Below are 21,273 nucleotides of genomic sequence, written 5' to 3' on the forward strand. Positions count from 1 at the left end.
CTCTTTTCCTTTAGTGTACAAAATTACACGAACAGGTATCTTCTGCATTTATTATCCACCTGGAAGAACGCTTCACCTCTAGATCTTTGCATGGCTCATAAAGGGACGTGTAAAATTCTTTTTCTGAGCAAGCTTTTAAAAAAATAGCACCATACTGTACTGACCCCCGTTTCCTTACCATGCTTCGTTTCCTCTTCCTAGGACTTCCTGCCACCTGTTTTTCTTTATAGACTTATTGGCTAATAATCTGTCTCTTTTACTAAAATTAGAATGTAAGCTCTATGAAGGCAAGCAATATCTGTCTAATTATAGAGTCTGGAAGTGAGTGGAGGACATGACATGCACTCAAATATACACTGAATAAATGAACCGAAAGTAGATAGGCCAAAAAATAACCTTATTATCAACTTTAAATAATTTATATTAGAGAAATTTTATTAATATATGGGCTTCTTAAGTTTTTTTTTTTTTTTAAGTATAGAGGGTAGGAGGAGAAAATGCTTTGGAAGGAGAATTGGAGAGGAAACTTAAATTGAAAGTTAAAATTTTCTTTGGCTTTAGGTTAATCATCTTCTTTTCTGGTATAAATAAAATTAAAATTAAAAGTATAAATTGTAATAAGGACACTGTGTCCTCAATTACACACAATTTCTTCATAACATCCCTTAAGTTTATAAAATATATTAAATGCCAAAAATTCATTTCACTAAGAACTCTGAATATAGAAGAATTTTGACTATAAATATCTATTACATGGTATATATTTTCAGATCCAACTGAGTATAAATGTTCCACACAAGAATATATGGATGTCTTGGGTTCTCTACAAATCTATCTCAAATAATCCCAAATAATTTAAATTACTCACGTCTTAACACAAAGAAAGAACTGTATTTAAAAATTATAAATATACAAAGAAAATAAATATAGACATTATATAATAAATATTGATCTTTTAGACCTAGCCTTCTCAAGCATAGGCATTTTAATTAAATTTAAATTATCTGTACAAAGGCATATATAACAGTTTTCTATACTTACTTGCATGTACTCTGAAAGTTCAAAATAGGCCCTTCCAATTTGGCACAGTACCCAACCAGTATTGTAGTGATGAGAAGGTAGGTGGCTCAAGATATTTATAGCTTCTTTACAGTTGTATGAACACAAAGCTAAATAACCTTTCCCCATTTCACGAAGAAGGCTCATCAAACCTTCTAGGAGAAAACAACTTAGTTAACAAAGGAGAAAAACACAATACAACAGTTGTTTTCTAGAAAGGCTAATTACAAAATAATTCATTAAAAATTCCAACATCTATCTAGAAAAGAATGAAGGAACTTTAATGAACATAAGGAAATTTACTTAAAATAAGTGAATAAAATAAAATAAAAAAATATTAAGCATTTAAAACAGACCTGCTGCTGCTTTCTGTAGATTAAATGCCTGGATCTGGGGTGTGATAGTGGAGATTTTTCCTTCTGAAATGATGGAAGAGTCCAATTTTGTAATTTCCAGGCTATCATTTATGTTTGGTTGAGTTATTCCTCCTTTATTAGTTTTACTTTTTGTTTTTCTGTTTGGGATTTTAGGTGGAAACTTCATTTTCAATTTTTTGCTATTCTCCTGTAAAAAGGAGGAAAGCCCCACACTTGTTACACTCGTATTTTAGACATTCCCCCAACCCTTTTTCAAATATTAGATACAAATAAATGTACAATCTTGATTGATGTATATTTTTCTTGGAAGATATTTTATAAAGCAAGTCTTCAAAGTCATTTAATTTTAAATGAAATAATTCTGAAAATAGATCATATTAACTAGTATTTAAGGTGAATTAGCATTAAATATATTAGGTTGGTGCAAAAGTAATTGTGGTTTAAAAGGTAAAAATTGCAAAAACCACAATTACTTTCAAACCAACCTAATATTATTGCTCTTTTCTGAAAGTATATCACTTTCATTTATTATTGAAAAATAAGAAAATAAGTGGATGCAATACTATCTAATAGTCTCAGGGCATCATAAAACTGTTGAACTTTATATGTCAGAGTTAAAGATTGTCCATGGGCCAAAACAATTTACCAGAGGCATAACAAGGCCCTCAACTGTGCAAAGAAATGTGCAAAGAAAACATTTCCATATATTTTTCCCCCCAATTTTCACTAATGATAATATCTGAAATAACTATACTACATCATCCATTCCAGGAAATTGGAATTGGTACAATACTATCAACTAAACTACACATCTTATTTGGATTTCATCAACTTTTACATGCATCTTTTTTTTTTTTTTTTGGTGTGCATAGTTCTATGAATTTTATCACATGTATGGATTTGTGTAATCAACTGTCACAATAGATACAGGACTGTACTACCAGAACACAAAGAAATTCCCTGGTGCTATGCTTTCATAGTCACACCTCCCTCGAGTCTTATCTCCTAATAACCACTGATCTGCTCTTCATCATAATTTGTCATTTCAACAATATTATAAAATATTCATTAAAGGCCCAAGAAAATTTACAAATGTTATAGACGGCCCTTCAAACTAAAAAACATTAAAAAAATTTTAAACACTCACCTAATTTATTTATTAGAGATTGAGTCATTGATGAACAGAAACTTTAGAGGCAGAAGCATTAAGCAAATGTGACATACAAAATCTTTCAATTACCTTGGTTGTAGAGCTGTCACTAGTAAAAAGTCGTGAACTTCTTCGAGGCAGTGCATTTGGGGGAGATGTGATAGTGGGGCTCAATACCTGAGGTGTTGTACTAAAAAAAAATTATAAACGTAGACTTTTTAAAAAACTGAGTTTATGATCATTAACTATTGCTTCAACTCAGGTATATTAAAAATATGCATTCAATATGCTTGCACCCCACTTACTAATGTGATTATATGCTAGTTATATTAAATACTTTTTTAAAAAAGTTTTTGTAACTAGCATCATTTTATGGCTTTGTAATAAAATATGGAATGTCCTAGTAGTTATAAATAATGCCTTGGAAAGTTATAGGAATGATTTTTAGAGGCTAGCATATGTGGATAAAATGATGACAAAAACTTTCTTGGGTGATTTAGCTAAGAGTACTGTGCTATTCCAATCATTTCTAAAAAACAACTTTCTAAATAAAAGAACAGACTTCTGCTGCCAATTATGAAGAAGTAATATGAACCAGATTTATTCTCCCATCTTAAACAAGTATCACACTGAACAAATACACGAAACAATGCTTTTCAGACACTGGAGAGCAGGCAGCATGTGTCTGAGGAAAGTTCTGAGGATGCAGTGCAGGGATAGAGAACATAAACAGAGTTCAGAGGTCTCCCTGTGTTGAGAAGAAAATGTGAAGAATTCAGGGAAGCCAAGGCAGCTAGAATTTGCAGGTCAGAGTACCTGAAAGGAGAGAGCTACAAAGAGCGGAGCTTCAAAGATCTGCAGAAGGCGTCCCTAGTCTTCAACTGAAAACTGATCAGTGTAAGTGTTCGATTTTTGAAACTACCCCAGATAGTTTCAACACGAGGGGCTGGCCATGTCGGAAAGATCCACCATGTGATTAGAGGGCTGGGGCGTTGAGCCCTGTGATATTAGCCTGACATCTTCCAGAAGGGGAGGGGGGGCTGGAGACTGAGCTCAGTTATGTGGGCAATGATGGCAATCTACCATGCCTACATAATGAAACCCCAATAAAAACTCTGAACATCAAAGCTTGGTTGAGCTTCCTGGCTGGTGAAGATACCAGAGTGCCAAGAGGGTGACACATCTTAATTCACAGGGTGAGGACACAGAAGTTCTGTGTTCAGGACTCTCCCATTCCTTACCCTATGGGCCTCATTTCTCTGATCTGGCTTTGTATCCTTTATAATAAAACCGTTAAGTATAGCCTAGATTCTGTGAGTTGTTCTAGAAAATTATTAAACATCAGGGGGTAGTGGGAATCCTCAAATTTGTGGGCCGTTGGTCAGAGTGTGGGTGGCCTGGGAAACCTCTGCTTTCAACTGGCACGTCAACGAGCCTTGATGATAATCTCGTTGGGACTCTGGCCTTAGCCTGCAGAGTCAGTGCTAAGTCTGGGTAGCTAGCATCAGAATTGCTTTACACTACTGAAGCAAGGAAAGTACCTGAATCTGGGGAAAGAACTACTGGAAATAAGCAGGCAGAATAATTCTTGGAGCTCACCTTGGGCTAAGAATAGTTCACATTTTCAATAGTCAGAGTAAAGAAATTTCATACTAAATAGGCCATTAAGTAGAGTACTCAAAGGGGCAAAATTAGTCCAGACTTACAGCTGCTCTTGCCCCACCCACAAAAAGCAAGACCTAAAAGGATAAAATGCTAACAAGTAACTTAACTGTATCCCAGAACAAAACTTAAATATATTCAAAAGAATACAAAAAAGTCCAGCCCTCAACAATGTAAAATTTCCAATAACTGGCATTCAATCAAATACTAGGTATACAAAGAAGCAGGATACCATAACCTATAGAGAAAAACCAATTAACAAAAAAATAAAACAGACCTAGAAATGACCCGGTAAGACTTAGAAGACAAGGTCATTAAAAAGAACTATTATCAATATATTCCATATGGTCAAAAAGGTAGAAGAAGGAACGGGTATGTTAAGGAGAGAACCAAATCAAACTTCTAAAGATGAAAGACAGAATGCCTAAGACAAAAATTTATATATATATACATACACACACACACTAAATGGGATTAACAGCAGATTAGATACTGCAAAAAAAAAAAGACAAGTCAATTTGAAGACATGGCAATAAACACTATCCAAAATGAAACAGAGGAAGAAGACTGGAAATAAAATGATCAGTATTGGTGAACCTTGGGACAATTGAAAACAGTCTAACATACAAGTACTTGGAGTCCCAGAAGGGGAGAGGACATGGACATGGACAGAAAAATTATTTGAAAAAAAAATGGTAGAAATAAGTTAAATTTGATGAAAACGATAAACTCAGGTCCAAGAAGCTCAATGAATCCGAAGGCCAAAAAAGAAGAAAAGTACACTACAACACAACATAATCAAATGGCTTAAAATTAGTGACAGAGGATATCTTAAAACAGAGAAAAGAGACATTAATTAAATATAGAGGAACAAAAATGAGAAGGGCAGCAGACTTCTTGTCAAACACAATGCAGGCTAGAAGACAGTACAATAAAATCTTTAAAGAGAAAGAAATCTGTCAACTAGAAGTCTATATCCATTCAAAAATTCTTTCTAAAACAAAAAATAATGTTGGATGTCAACGGTAATTGAAAAACAAAAAGTGAAATAAAAACTTTCTTCTGAGATACAAATGCTAAAAAAATTCATTATCTGCAGACCTGGACTACAGGAAATGTTAAAGGAAGCCTTTAAAGATGAAAGAAAAAGATACGAAATTGAAATTTAGATCACAGAAAGAAATAAAGAGCACCAAAAATTGTAAATATGTGACTAAATATAAAATAGACTTCTTTTCCTTATTCAAAAAAATTATGTATAACTAAAGCAAAAACTACAACAATGCACTCTGTGGTTTATAACATGTAGAAGCAAACTATATGACAACAATAGCATAAAGACTGGGAGAGGAGCATAAAAATATATTGTAATAAGGTTTTATACTATACCTGACTTGGTATATTATTACTAGAAGGTAATCTTTGATAATTTAAAATGTATGCTATAAACCCTAACACAACCTCTAAAAATAAAAAATGAAGAGTAACTGGTAATAAAGTAATATTATGTGTTGAATTGTGTCTCCCAAAAAGGTATGTTGAATTCCTACGCCCAGTATCTGTGAATGGGACCTTATTTGGAAATAGGATCGTTGTAGCCAAGGTGAGGTCATTAGGGTGGGCCATAATTCAATATTACTGATGTCCTTAAAATAAGAAAGTTGGATACAGAGGCACCCAGGGAAGATGGCCATGTGGGGATGGAGGTAGATCCTGAATTACGCTACCGCATACTAAGGAATGCCTAGGGCTGCCAGAAGCTGAAAGAGGAAAGGAAGGATCCCCATCTAGAGGCTGCAGAGGTTGAATGGCCCTATCAACATCTTACTTTTGGATTATGGTACGTAGAACTGTGAGTGAATAAATTTCTGTTGTTTTAAGCTATCCAGTATATGGTACTCTGTTACAGTAGCTGTAGGAAACTAATATAGGCAATAAAGGAGATAAAATGGAATCAATAATACAAAGAACACAAAATTATTAACAGTTGATGCTCATTATAATGAACATACTATGTATTTGTTTAGTTTTAAATGAAATGTGTAAGAAATGGTTTATATATTCTTTAGCACTAGCATATACTCAGCCTATATAATGTTACTCTGCAGGAGGCCTCAGGCTCCTTCTCATAACTGAGCCCCAGGCAATCACTGTCACTTGTCTAGAGCTGGCACTCATAATGACACTCACCATCCTGGAGTTTTAGAAATATTGAAGCCTTTTACATAGTCAAGGTATATGCACATGTGTGACTGTTTTAAGACTTACTGGTACATGTTCACTATTTTAGGAGACAGAGTTGTATCTTTTAAAATATTAGCTACAATTTATTTTTGAGTCCTTGAATAGGAAAATAAATCCCATTTAACACCATTTCTGTGTGGAAATGAATTCATTATTTGAAGATTTACTGGAAGATTAATTTTACGATCTGTTTACAGAAATGTATAATAGGGAACAGGGGGAATGAAGCCTATCTGTAACTTGACCAACGGAGAAAGCCATGTAAATAAGAAAATTATTTTGGAGGAGTGTTCAGAATATCCAGTTTAAATAAATTCATGAGAGTAAAATTAAAAAGATATTTTGGCTAATTCTTGTCTTGATTTGCATTATAATACACAACTAAAAATTACACTAGCCTTTTCAGCAAGTCAGAAATCTCAAATCTGACATACTTGTATTCAAAATTTGTAATAGTCATTTTAGAATTTTTGAGAGTCAAAATCTGCCTAAATTAAAGTATAATCATATGATTATATATAATCATATATAATTTATAGGAGGAAAAGCTGAACAACATCAAATAATGACACCATAATAAATACCTTGTTTGTGGGCCAGAACTTTGTGTTTGTGCAACAAGAACTGGAGTTACCTCTCGACTATTTCCACTCTGTGAGAAGACAGACTTTGTTCCAGTTTGGCCGATTCTGGCAACAGACTGTAAAACACAAAAAGTCTAAGGTTTGTGAATTATAAACTGCACTGTAAATGATGAAAGACACCATGATGCTCCCATCTACATTTTCCCCAAAGATTTCATAATATATGCTGTCATCTAAAACACAAACTATTAAAACACAAACTATTAATGTCATTACTTATGTCATTAGAAAGAACATCAGCCTATTTTTACATTTTAACCTCAGTATTTTTGTCTTTATACTATCCTTTCATCTTTCACTTTAGTTTCTAAGGAAAGGCTCAAAATTCCTGGAAGCCATTTATTACACATCTTTTTCAGTTTGGGCTAAGTGCTAAAGAATTTTAAGACAGCTGTAGTCTCAAGATTTAGGATCTAGCTTTGTATATATAAAAAGTAATAATACATAAAAAGTATACATAAAAAGTAATAATAATTCTTTTTATATTCCTTCTTTGCCAAAAACAGTGCTATATAGGTATTTCCCACCTTTTGAAAGTTCGTGTTACACAACTTTGTGTTTACAAAAGACCTACATCAGTACCTGTTTTCAAAAACCAAAAGAAATCTGAATTTTATGAAAATAGTGAAAAGCAAAAACAGCGTTCAGCGTTTCTTTTGCAGTGAGCTGTTAGAGAGCATCTTGAGCCCCTGGCAGCGACAGTGGCACCACCAAGCTCCTTCCCTGGGAACTACACTCAGCATTTCGACATTGAGCTGCCATAGCTTTGAATTGGGTCTGTGAGGATCTGTGCTATTTATTTCTCAATTTATTTTGTGCATCTGTTAGCAAGATGTGCCCTAAAGTATCAGGTGAGCCTAAGAGAGATCGTAAGGATGTTATGCTTAGCGAATAACTGGATGTAATTGTTTCAATCCTGGTGAATGAAATAAAGACATTGTGCGTGCACTGAATTTTGGGTCTGGGAATCCTCAAAATTTTTCCATCTAAATTAATGGTAACTGCGTCTTTGCTTCAAGCCATTTTGGCTTACAAAGGTTTCATGAATGCTCTACTTTTAGATAGCAGGGGAAACCTATAGTAGTTAGATTAAAAATAAAATCGTCCAATAATTTTCCAAATTCTAAGGATATTGCTCTTAGAGTTAATATTTCTTTCTGGTGTATTTAATCTTTCATTAACTAGTTTCTGCTCCCTTGGAGGGGGATAAAACAACCTTTGCTTGCCCCTGTATTTTTCTAATTTACCACCTTATTTCTATTCATTTTCTCACTTAGCTTCTTTATAAAGTGATCTATGACAACTGTTAATGGATATTTAAAATTTTTTAACTACAAGATAATTTTCTTCAGAACTTAACTGCTACTTTGGTAGCCACTATACATGATTCTCAAATTGCACATTACAAATAATCACTAATAATCATTTTCTCACCAGATATGAAAGCCTTCTTTTGGTCTTTCCTGCATTCATCATCACTCATCATCCCTTCCTTTTTGAAACTTTGTATAACTTCCAAAATAGCATAGTATCTTTATTATTTGTCTTACCTCTTGATTTGCTGGCCCCTGTTCCTTCCACTAATGTGCTCCTCTTTCTCTAGGAGAGCACGGCCATTTTAACAGCCTTAATTATTATTTCTATCACCAGGCCATATTCTTTCCTCTATGACTAACTATCCACTGAATATTCTCATCTAGTCTACCCCTACCTCAAAATAAAACTTTATATTCCTTCATCCTCCTCCTCCTCCTCCTCCTCCATTCACCCAAGGGACAAAACTTCAAGTCAATTCTGGTCCTTCCTCATTTAACAAAGAAGTACGTACTGCACTCACTACTTGGTTTGATATTTTTAGTTGATACTGCATACAGACCTACAAGTATAGCTTTTCTAAGACTGTCTTGCAATCAGATAACAAGAGAACAGAAGCATAAGGGGATGAGACAATAAGTGGCTTTTATTATCTGGGCACTAAAATCATATACCTCTTCACTGCCTAACTTGTCCTTGATTATAATGGCTTGCCTGGTTTTGCTAACTACCATGCTACTATGCCTTCTTATAACTGTAATAAATTAATTTCCACAATTATATTTCACTCCCCTTAACAGTACAATAGCAGGGAGTTGCCTACTTTTAGAAATCACATTTAAAATTATCCACACATTAACTACTTTGTAGTCCCCTTTCATACCACTCTTGGAGTTCCTATTATCACTCACTAAGGAGCTAATATAGAAAAACATTTTTACAGACTCCAAGGAAGTAAAAGAATAAAACCCAGAAGAAATATGTCTCTAGGAGAGTAAATGGGCTATATGTTATTCACATACTAGTCTGACTTATTTAGCTTCCATTTCTTAAACATCTGTTAAGCACGGCAACTCGCATTTTACATACATAAACCACTTTAATTCTCACAGAAGATACCCTGCACCACAGATATCCTTTAAATAAATGGCACTTTGGCCTTTACTAATTTGGCCATAGACCTTTATAAAAGAACATAAAAAGAATCTCAAAACTTGTTACAGTATTAACTATAAAAATAATGTCAAATAATTTTTATTTTATTACACGTTTACTATGAATTTACTACACATCTATGAGGGTCCACCATAAGAATTTTATTATTGGAAACAGCTGGCTTTATGCAAGTCAATCTTTTTTTTGTTTTAATGTTAGTATAACAAAAAACAAAAGGTGGGGACAAGTAAAAACTATGGCAGGTATAATTTCTTATTTATATTCCAAGTGACAGAAACAACCTGAATTTCATTAAAAAGAGGAAATTAAAAGTAAAAATCTGTATATGCTCTATGCTGAAATAAACTCTACTTTTGAGTTATAATTTTATGTGGCCAAAAGAGCGACCAGCTTTATGTCTCCAACTATAACCAGGAGGCTATGAGAATGATAACCTTTTACATTCAGATCAACAACTCTAAGGCAGCAACAATTATATAAGGTTAGAGTTTCTCTGACAATGCTTTTAACAGATTGGAATTTTAAATCAATTTCTTTCATCAATACCAAAATTGTATTTTACATGGAAAATACCTTTTTTGAAGGGGCTCCGGTGGGTGGCACGTCAATTACAGAAGATGTATTAGTGTAGTTTTGTAAATAGGATCCATCTCCAGGACTTGGGGTTTCTAATGGCAAAATCCCAAAACTGAGAAGAGGTTGAAATCAAGGTGTCAAAAAGTCATCAAGGCATATATAAAGCAGCAGTATACTTAAATTAGAAGGTCTAAAAGGAAGAGAATGGCAAATCAGTCTTGGGGGCAGTGAGGATCTAAGGGGCAGATTAAAAATAAGCCATGAATGTAGACTATTCCACCCACCATAACTAAAATTTAAAAAATCAATCAAACAAGACTAAACTGACTAGCAACTACCGATCTCAGGAGATTTATTAGAAATAAAGAGTGGCTTTGTAAAAGCTAAGTTCCAAATGATCAAATTACTTCAAATTCTTGGAATTTAGACACTATTATACAGAAAATGTCTCTAGAGACCATTGAATCCATTTGTGGGTCAATGAGTTGTTGTAATCTCATGGTTATGCTACTTTATTAGCTCCCTGGCCTTGGAACCCAATTCATAGCCTGTTCTAACGCACAATTTTTTTATTTTGATAATTTTTACGTATGTATCCTCTGGGCTGGTTTCCTATATTTATACATGCATATATATCTACTAATTTTGACAAAATATTTCATATTGATAGGTGTCATTCCTTCCTCCATGTTTTGGAAAACAGCACTTTAACAGTAACCACTGATACCACTCTGATTATATCATAAGCATTCCAACATTTCAAGAGGTTCACTGCTATTCACTGATGCACAGCCATAAAGACACTATCTTTTAACGCAAACACTAGCTGAATAAGGCATATTTGAGTTTTAAATTTTCTCCAATACTTAATATTAATTTTTTAGTCACAGGCATTGTATTTTTTTTACTTCATTTTCTGAAAACAGAATAGATCCATTATTGACTTATTAAATGCCTCTATTTCCATGATTTAGAAGTTGCTGTTCATGTTAATTTATATTACTAATAATATAAATTATTATAAGATCATTTAATATTACAGCAACTCCAACATAAGCATTATATCATAAGCATTCCAACATTTCAAGAGGTTCACTGCTATTCACTGATGCACAGCCATAAAGACACTATCTTTTAACGCAAACACTAGCTGAATAAGGCATATTTGAGTTTTAAATTTTCTCCAATACTTAATATTAATTTTTTAGTCACAGGCATTGTATTTTTTTTACTTCATTTTCTGAAAACAGAATAGATCCATTATTGACTTATTAAATGCCTCTATTTCCATGATTTAGAAGTTGCTGTTCATGTTAATTTATATTACTAATAATATAAATTATTATAAGATCATTTAATATTACAGCACATTTTAAACTATCTTTTGCTTGTCTTACCTGGGGGTTAATGGGCTAAGAGCAGCTGGTCCTCCTAATAAGCTTCGACCAGTTTTTGGTTTATTTTGAACCTGTTTAGATAATATGGAAGTTCCTGTTCCAAGAGGGACAGTATCTGGTGAAATTACAGCTGAATCAATATAAGACACTGAGGAATCTGTATTCAAGGAATACTTTGAATTGGAAGATTCTAAATTCAGTCTGTTTAATTCCTGAAACAGAAAATTTCTACCATGTCATTTACAATACATTATTTAGTTCAGATCATTCTTTTTTGTTTTCATAATATTTTGAATACTAGCGTATGATACACTTACAATTGTGTCCTGGGGTGTTTCCGTAAGAACTGTCTCAGGCTGTCTGTGAGCTAAATTATGATTAGATACTACTGTTGTGCAAGAGTTGGGCAGACAGTTGCTAAAGTTCTGTAAAGATGTTAATTTAAACGTTTGGTCAGGATCTGGCTTTTCACCTGTGAAGGGAAAAAAAAAGTTCTGAAGAAATGAGGATATTTTGTTTTTTTCTCCGCTATGCATAAATAAGTGGAAATAAGCCCTTATCCAGAGTTTTGAAGTTCTCCTGTCTGTTTCAGCTAATCAAATTTACCTCCCAAAAGCCCATCCATCAATTTATTGCAAAAATTTACCCCTAAGATAAAACTGTAAATTTAGGAAGTAAACTACACTGCAATGACATTGATTTTAAATATAATAAATCCGAGAAAAATGCAGATTTGTTTGTTTTAAAGCAGAAAGCAAAGATCTAGATATCTCATTTTGCTCAAGGTAAGGAGTGAGGGTGGAGAGTTGAAACCCAGTAGATACTACAGTAGAGCTTCAAACGCTTCCATGTATATAGACACGACAATATTTTAAAATGATCCTTCATCTATCCCAGAGCACATATACTGAGATACTCTCGCCCCGCATTTTCCAGGTCTTACTTATGTAACAGTTTCTGCTTTGGGCATGCTATTCATTTCTTTCCTTATCCGAAAAGCTATTTTGGCTAGTGTTATAATACAACTCATTCTAGAGGACAAAAGAAAGGCCACATTATTCCTGAGACATAGCTACCTTATTTCTTGTTGTCAATTTTAACAAACCTTAGCTTTGAAAAATATTTTTCTTGTGGATAATTTGTATCATTTTACAAAAACTAAGCAGGGGGTAAAAAAGGAAGAGGTAATGGGGCATCTCTCCCCCAACCACCTCTACAAACCTACCTATTTCACATAACGATTCAAAGGGGGACCAGAGGAAAGGATTTAAACTAAGGCTCTTTTGGTAACATTCTGATCCTTTGGCAAGCCGATCTGTCTTGCTGCAAAGACAAACAAGTAAATTAGGCAAGATATAAAACTAAAAATATTTATTGTAAAGAAATTTTTCGTACAGAAATTAGGTAAGTCTTATATAAAGTTCTGAGAATTCTTGATGCTTCGCTAGATCACCCATTTCTCCTTCTCACCATCCTCCAATCTCTGTTATTTAGGGCAGTTCAAGTCAAAAGTCAGGTGAAAGCAAACAGAAAATGAATTGAAAGGAATGCTAATAAAATAAACTATCATTGCCTTCTTGAATACTACAATGCTTTAAATTTACTGTCAGATACTAGAATTACTGAAGGAGATATGACAAACATACAAATATTTCAGTCTCATTCTTAATTTTTAATATAATATCCCAACAGTTATTTTGAAAGTGACATACATGCTTTAAATATAGCATATTTACACGATCAGATTTTCTAACAAAGTAGAGGTAGTAGCTCTTAATGAAAGAAAAATTTGTTTCTTTATAAATCAGGTGTATAAAAGCTTACATTTATCCCTGAAACCCTATATACTTGGAATTCTGGAAATTAATATTAGACCAGCCCTGTTACCTCCCTAGCTTTTAAATGGAAGGGAGGATTGGGTTGAGGGTTAGTGAGCCTTATTGACACTTTCACTTAAACTTTCATCTGGTTTAAGGTTGAAATTCCTCATTGTCTAATGGAAAAAAATTAAGATACAGTAATTCTTCCAAAACTCTAAGGTTTTATAAAGAACCAGATGGCATCTAACGAAGGTTTTCAAAAGAACCCTCATGTATCAAAACATAAACATACCATCTGTTTATGCGCTGTCAGTGTAATCTCAGAGAAATGTAAAGATCCCCTGGGGTAACTAACTACATATTAGTTTGCATTATTTCCAAATTTTGCAAGTGAGTAGAAACTAGAATAAATTATGTACTAAAGAAAGTACCACCAGTTGAAGGCTATTTAGCTTCCAAACTTGCCAATAAACACAGGCAGAGGGAAGTAGGGGCAGGTGACAGACTTCAGAAAATATAAGTTTTATCAAAGTCTGTATCTCAGACCGTCAGATGGAATTTGTTAAAGGAAAAATAATTGTCACAAAAATTATATAATCATTTACCATGGATTGAAAGGTAATCTAAGAATAGGAAATGAAAAAAAAAGACATATAAAACATTTTTTTCAAAGTAACAGGAGTAGAAAGTGGGAACTTTTAGCATAAGGCCAAGAAAAGGAAAATATAGTGAAATCTCAATGTTTGAGAATTATCCTAATTTTCCAAGAGTTCTTATTGCTTCTCACCTGAAGTAATTCATGTTAATAGTCCCCTCATCTCTTTTGAAATTGATTATAAGCTTTCTGCAGACAGGAAATTAGATCTTTCTCAGTTTTATATTATCTCTTTCCTGATTTCAAATAGCATCACCCCCTTGCTTTTCTTGCACAAAGTAATATAAAACAGACACTTTTGTTAGTAATTTTTAAAGTTGTAATGAGTAGACCACATGAATTATATAATGGCCAGAAAAGTGGTGGACAAACTGATTTAAGCAAAGATAATTTATTCATGGAAAAATTTTCTGGAAATGTAACAGGTGATCATTTGTGTTGAAACTCCTCTACTCCAGTATTATTTAAACTATATTTTATTTTAGTGAAAGGAAAATTCTTTTCAACTTTGGTAAGTTGACAAGGCTAATTTTTATAAGCCATGATCTGATGAACAGACTATAAAATAGAAGAAATTTAAAACAAAATTAATGTCTGTTTGGAAGAGATTAGCTATGCACACACACACACATATATAGGCAAAAAGAAAGACACACACACATATGTATATATATATATATATATATATATATATATATATATATATATATATGATATAAGAGCTAACTGGGGAAGAAGCCAGATATGGAATTACTATACTGAAACTTGCCTTCAAGTCTCTTTCTAAGGAATAGCAATGATATTCAATATTAGAGAAAAAACTTCACTCTTTTCTTCTTTTTCCTCAATGGATCACATGAAGATATTCTCAACCAAGGTTAAAAATCCACTTGGGCACTCAAATTGTTAGCTAGTGCTGCTGTAGCTATTATTATTAAGGAGAAGTGGATAGTCAAAAATGGCATCAACATCTCTACTATTTTACAGGCTTACCAAGATCATGGAACTAGAAGACTGTGGACTACTCAGCCAAGTGCTATATGATAAACACAGATCAACATAGGTTTTTAAAAACACAAATCATTCCAGTATTGAAAACAATTTTTTTGTAATTTGAATGATTACTTACCAATATACATGTCCCAACAATGAAAGAGTAAAGCAAGCTGAATCACCAAACTCAGTGACAATATCATCATGGCTTTTCTGTTTATTAAATACTCCACCAGATAAGATCTGTTCCCCTTCTGCAAGCCTTTAAAACACGAATTTACAGATTAAAATAAGTCAATACAAAAATCCCTGAGTGTAAAGACATTGTTCATTACCAATACCTCTTACTAGAGAGAGATGAAGTAAAAAGTTCATGGTACCTTTAGAATACCAATAAACTTGTATTTAGAAATCATTTGTAAGACTGGGAATTTATGATCTTAAAATCCCAGTCTTGCCTTTAAAAATAGAACCAGTTAAATTTAGTCTCTGTATATGCAAATCTCATCTGAACAACATACACATTACTCATGTCAAAAGAAATGGAAGACCATTATGCTGCCGGAAAAATATGAATGGTTTTTCATTAACAGATGTGGTGACCCTTCTCACTTCTGTAATTCCTTGAAATAGAAATTTGCAAGCAAATTAAATAAGACTAACATATTTTAATTAAAAATTGCATGCTTAATGGCCTCAGTCATTTTTAGGTTTATAAATGAAACCTGAATAGCACTTCATCTCTTTTTATTTGTCAATTATAGAAAATCACAAATGTTCCCTATGGAAAAAAAAATTTGCCTGATTTCAGTATATATTTTCAGTATATCAATTTATAATGGTTTGTATTTTGAAGTTTTTTCCAATCATGCAGAAAACTCTCAAGTCCGTTTACACTTAAAAGATAATATCTAAAGTTCTTTTTACCGTCAGTGGGATTTTTAAAAAACTGTAACTATTTGTAAATGGTGTAAGGATATTTTATGTAAGAAGTGGCTTAAGAAGCTGGTAAATTAAATAAATAGATATTAAAGAATTTAACATCAGAATCTTTGGAATAAAAGTAATTCAGTAACAAATGTCTCAGAAACTTTATAGATATGGTAGCTAGCTTTAAAAGTCATCAATCAGACACTGGGCAAATAAAATACTTATTAAATTATGGAGACTTTATGAAGCTTATTTGTATCTTTCACTGCAAACTTATAAACTGAATACACATACAGGCTTTTACAACAATCTGTCTAGTCACTTTTACCATGACTCCGTCTCTTACAGCACAGAAAGAGAGTTTAACAGAACGTAACTGCTTATACCTCTTGCTACCTCCAGATTCAGAATTGGGACAGCTGATTGGGTTTAATTATAATGTGCAAAGGAAGTACATACTCTCCTGAATCTGCCCCACTGCTTCAAAAGGGTAGGAGTAGTGGTTCCCAAACAGAATCATATTGAAAGGGAAATAATTACACAACTCCCTAGATACAAGGGAGCATTAATGTCAGGTGAACGGGTAAGTGGGTTTTTAGGCTTATTCCATTGGACTAACAATGAAAACAAAGCAAAGGAAGTAATCCTTGGGACTTTAGAAAATGATAGAAATTAGTTATAACTTCAGTTTCTCCAGAGTTAAATTCTATTACTTATTACCATAACAATGAAATCTTTCCTAACAAAAATAAATATCATAGGCAATAGTATAAACATTTCAAAAGTTACTGAACTAGACAAATCTCTACTACCAAAAAAGAGGGGAAAAAGGAAAATCAGAGTATAAGTAGGGACGAAATTAGAAAAGATTTGTAAAAACTTACTTGCTGAGATCTACACAACATTTTGCAAGCAGGTATTTACATTGTGGTGTTGTACAACTGTGTCCTTTCAAGAGTCTATACGCTTTATATGCCTTTCCTGAGCGGTAATAACAGGTTGCCAATAAAAACAAGGCTTCTTCTGAGTGTACTAAGAACACATACGGGGAAAAAAAAGGCTATTATTCAGTAGGTTGAATGTTAATCATTGTTTATCTGGCAATAAACAAGTTTAGCAACAAAAAAATTAGGCATGTTATTTAATTTGAAACATTAACCCAAATTTGAATAAAGGAGAAATACTTTATTGATAGAAAAGTTAGTTCCCTGAGTCCTTCCTACAAGGAACCAAGGGGATACAGTGAAGACAATCGTGGTATTCTCTGTAAATCCTTAAGAAAAACAAACGCGCGCGCGCGCGCGCACACACACACACACACACACCTTTAAATAGACTACCAGTAAAGCATCTTCTTTTTATGTAATATTTTTCTAATAGACCCTTTGAGAGGATAGAAGTCAAATTTCATTAGAGAGAAAAACTCAGGGTTATAAATTACCAATCTGAAATAATTTCTACATTGAAAAAGGACCAGGTTGAAAAAAAACACTTATTTCTAACAATAAATATACACTAAATTATATTCAAGATAATTTAAGATTTACAAAATTTCTAAATTGTGAATACCCACACCATTTAAACATTTAACTGACAGACTTTACACCTGCACAGTTGCAATAATTAAACTGCTCTCCAATGGCAAGAGCTGAATAATTCATCAACCTGTCCCCTATCTTCACATTGGGAAATATCCTTCCATCTTAGTTAATAAAATGTGGCATTTTTTCCCCTTATTTAACTCTCTCCCAAACTGACCGTTACCTCAATTCTATCCTGACAATCTACCAATCAATCTAGATGATTATATGGAGGCAAGAACAGAGGGGACAGAAAAAGGGAAAATCACCAATCTGTGCTTCTAAAAATGGCTTATATAATAATCTCAGTGGGCTGAGGGATCCTCTAAGCCAGTGTTTCTCAAAGTACCAGTGTCACCATGACTTGGGAGCTTGTTAGAAATGGAAATTCTTTGGCCCTACCTCAGGCCCACTACCATCAGTAATTCTGGGAGTGGGGACCAGCAATCTGTTGTAACAAACTCTTCAGGTGATCCTGATGGGCACTAAAGTTTGAGAATCACTGTTCACATCTTCCTGAAAAGTTAACGTCACTCAAAGATGTGGGATAAAAAAATAATTTGAAATTTTACTCAAAAGTTTTTTGTTTTTTTGGGTCATATATATGTGCAAGCAAAACCCAACAGAACCCTTCTCAGGTCCATCTTAATATTTTGATGAAACCCTAGTATAAAAAGATAATATACAATGAATAGTATGTAGTAAATGATATTTTAGCACAAATGTGTTAATGGGATGTACAATAGTAGTGCATCATAAGCAAAAAAATGAATGGGGAGCTCTACCGCAGTGGGAACAAATTGTTAATTTTACTGAACTACAGGTGCTAATTCACATGAATTAGAAAATTAGTGATTTCTTCTAGATTTTGCAAAGACCTAGTATCTTGTCACCTCATAAACAAATTTTCAAAAACTACTGGTGATACCAATAAACAATGGCTCCCAAAAACTTGTCTAACTTTCAGCCATAATAATGTTTTATCAAATGTATGGCTTAAAACAGTTGATTATGTTTAGGTCCATATTTCACTGCAGTAAAAATTCCCTAATAACATAAAGATGCCAAATATTGTGTGTGTGTGTGTGTGTGTGTGTGTGACAGAAACAGAGAGAGAGAGAGAAACAGAGAAACTGATTTTAGTGTCGTACTACAGTTACCTTTTGAAGTGTACTAAATTAAAAACTGTATGTTCAAATGGAATTACGGAGGTTTAAGCAAACTTTAAGATTAATGAAACAGATGATGGAAATCATCTACAACTACTTGAAGGGTTGTGAAAAACATGGAGAGACATAAGTGGTTTTTGAGGCTCCCCAGACATACCCTGACAGTCCTAACACAATTAGTGAGCCAACAGTAAGCAGCTATAATAAATCTATAATAAATTGACAAATAGATTTCATCCGAAACAGTAACTCCAATTGATTGATAGAGGCTGCTTCAAGTACTAAATTCAGAAAAATTCTAAGGCTGATCATAACTTAGCTAGTAAGTGTACAGAGATCAAAATAACAGGATCTAGAAACTAGTTACAGATATCTATATGACATTGATTTACCATACTTTAGAGTCTTAATTAAAATATGTGATTGAGAATTATTAAGGTCCATAATATATTTTATAATCGGGAGTGATATAAGCATTGACTCTATTAAGTCACTTTTAAAGTAATATTGAGAAATCAATCATGTGCTAGTTAAATTATGGTACATCTATAACAGGGGTGTCCAAACTTTTTTCAACGCTTTTTTACCAAGGGCCATATGTGGTAAAATACACAAACAGCGGCCACTCACTCAAGGTGAAGTATGTACTGCCTCACCTGGTTTATTTAAGTAAACTAAATATATTTTGGGAATTTGCTGGGGGCCAGTTAAAAATGGATTGCGGGCTGCACTTGGCCCGCAGGCCGCACTTTGGACACCCCTGATCTATATGATGAAACATTTCACTGTGGTAAGAAAAAAAAGAAAAGAGTTCCAGAAAACAAGAAATTACAGAACAATACTGAAGCTCCTCTTCTTACAAACAGGCTTCAAAAGTTGAAAGGTCATTTAATGTAAGTCCAAAATAAATAAGAGGGATTTAAGCTTACATCCTTCAGATACATTTCCATCAAATAAGAAGGTGAATTAGTCTTTCAGTGCTTTCAACCCAGATAGACACCTCTTCATGTTGACGTACAATGTAAATGAGCAGCCGTTTCAAAAAGGGACCAGTTTTGGCAAGACTTAAGTTTGTTGAGGTGAGTGTCCTTTATCCAGCCTTGATAAACTCTACAAATACCATAGAGAATTCCTTAGATGTTAGAGTTCTGCTTGCTGTGCTGTCATGAACGCTGATGTTGTAAGTGTTTATAGGGCGTAGAAACTATGGATCAGCTATGATTTGTGATACACGTTTTGTCTTGATTATCTTTTAAGTTCTTATATCAACTATAGGCATTACAGCACCTGGATTAGAATACTAACTCTTAGAGCCAAACTGCTTGGAGCCAGATTCTGACACCACCACTTATTAGCTATGTGACTTAGGGCAAGTTAACTTCTCTGATCCTCCGTTTTCTTATCTGTAAAATAAGGACATAGTGATCCCTAGCTCTAAGGGTTGCTTTTAGGATTAAATGAGTTAATATATGTAGAGTACTTAAGATAGTGCGTGACACAGTACGAGCTATATGTGCTATTATTAAATTATTATTAGCCTTCTCCTAAACTTAGAATACCTGAATAGTCACCTGATATTAATGTGGGGTGTACATATGTGACACTGAACCACATAAGTGGCTCAAGTAAATTCCATTTCATCATTAACTTTTTTGCCTTTTTTGCTGACTGTTTTCAATTGCTTCAGTGCTGTACTTTTCATATTGTATGATTTGTTCCATCTTTCAGAGTCATTTCTGTTGTTGAACATTTCATCTACATATACAAGTTCAGTATTTTGATACTACACCCTCTTTTTATTTTCTCTGTATTTTGTCTACATTCTAAACACCAGTACTAACTGGTTTTGTATTTGTTGTATATGACGGGGTTAATACTGTTTTTAAATACTTTGAAACCATGCTTGGAGTAAATATACCACAGATAAGAGGGCTGGAGGAAATTCAAAAAGACTCCTTAGTGTTTGAGGGGGAAAGTGGCAATACACGAGGAGAAAGCAGATGGCCAGATTGTGCATGGCTTTGCAACCTATGTTAAAGATTTAGGGATAGATCCTTATAGTAATCTAAGGGTTTTAAACAGAAAAGAGAATGAGTTGATTTGGGAGGGGGAAAGGGAAAAAGCAGGGAAGGGCAGATATGGGAAAATTAGGAAGATTTTCTAGTAAGTGACAGTGGTGTCTCAGATTAGGGTAGGATTATGAATCCAGCTTTGAATGCATTGAGTTTGATGTGCATGACGTTTGTGTGAAACATCTAAGATAATGAACTGAAACAGTTGAGTCTTGGACAAAAAATGTTCATTGAGAAGACTAGAATCTTAATTTACTAACACATAACAAAAATGAAAACTACGAAGATTTTAAAAATAGCATGATCTTCTTCACTGGCAAGCATTTAATTATGACAGTAAAAGGACAGGCCAATGGGCCAGGCATCCTTCCGTTCCTTTCAGATAACAAAGTGACTTGAATTTTTAGCAACAGGATATATTTATCAAGTTTCCCACCAATAATGGCCCACATTTT

The 21,273-nt window shown here is 33.5% G+C and overlaps 1 protein-coding gene across 2 annotated transcripts in view; it reads right to left on the reverse strand.

Annotated features, from left to right (window-relative positions):
• Positions 1-21,273, reverse strand: part of CDC27 (cell division cycle 27) — a 60,934-nt gene that overhangs the window by 18,099 nt on the left and 21,562 nt on the right. Inside the window, exons 3-12 of one of the 2 annotated variants that reach the window (XM_081029916.1) lie at positions 16,882-17,029; positions 15,204-15,329; positions 12,825-12,922; positions 11,917-12,071; positions 11,600-11,811; positions 10,200-10,314; positions 7,077-7,192; positions 2,677-2,776; positions 1,416-1,623; positions 1,042-1,211 (exon numbers count right to left, since the gene is read on the reverse strand). In XM_081029916.1, coding sequence (XP_080886042.1) covers positions 1,042-1,211; positions 1,416-1,623; positions 2,677-2,776; positions 7,077-7,192; positions 10,200-10,314; positions 11,600-11,811; positions 11,917-12,071; positions 12,825-12,922; positions 15,204-15,329; positions 16,882-17,029 — 1,448 coding nt within the window. Of the gene's footprint in view, positions 1-1,041; positions 1,215-1,415; positions 1,624-2,676; positions 2,777-7,076; positions 7,193-10,199; positions 10,315-11,599; positions 11,812-11,916; positions 12,072-12,824; positions 12,923-15,203; positions 15,330-16,881; positions 17,030-21,273 lie in introns of both variants that reach the window. The other variant, XM_081029915.1, reaches the window with a different exon arrangement.

The sequence above is a fragment of the Rhinolophus hipposideros genome (assembly GCF_964194185.1).
Source record: "Rhinolophus hipposideros genome assembly, chromosome: 20".
Classification (NCBI taxonomy): domain Eukaryota; kingdom Metazoa; phylum Chordata; class Mammalia; order Chiroptera; family Rhinolophidae; genus Rhinolophus; species Rhinolophus hipposideros.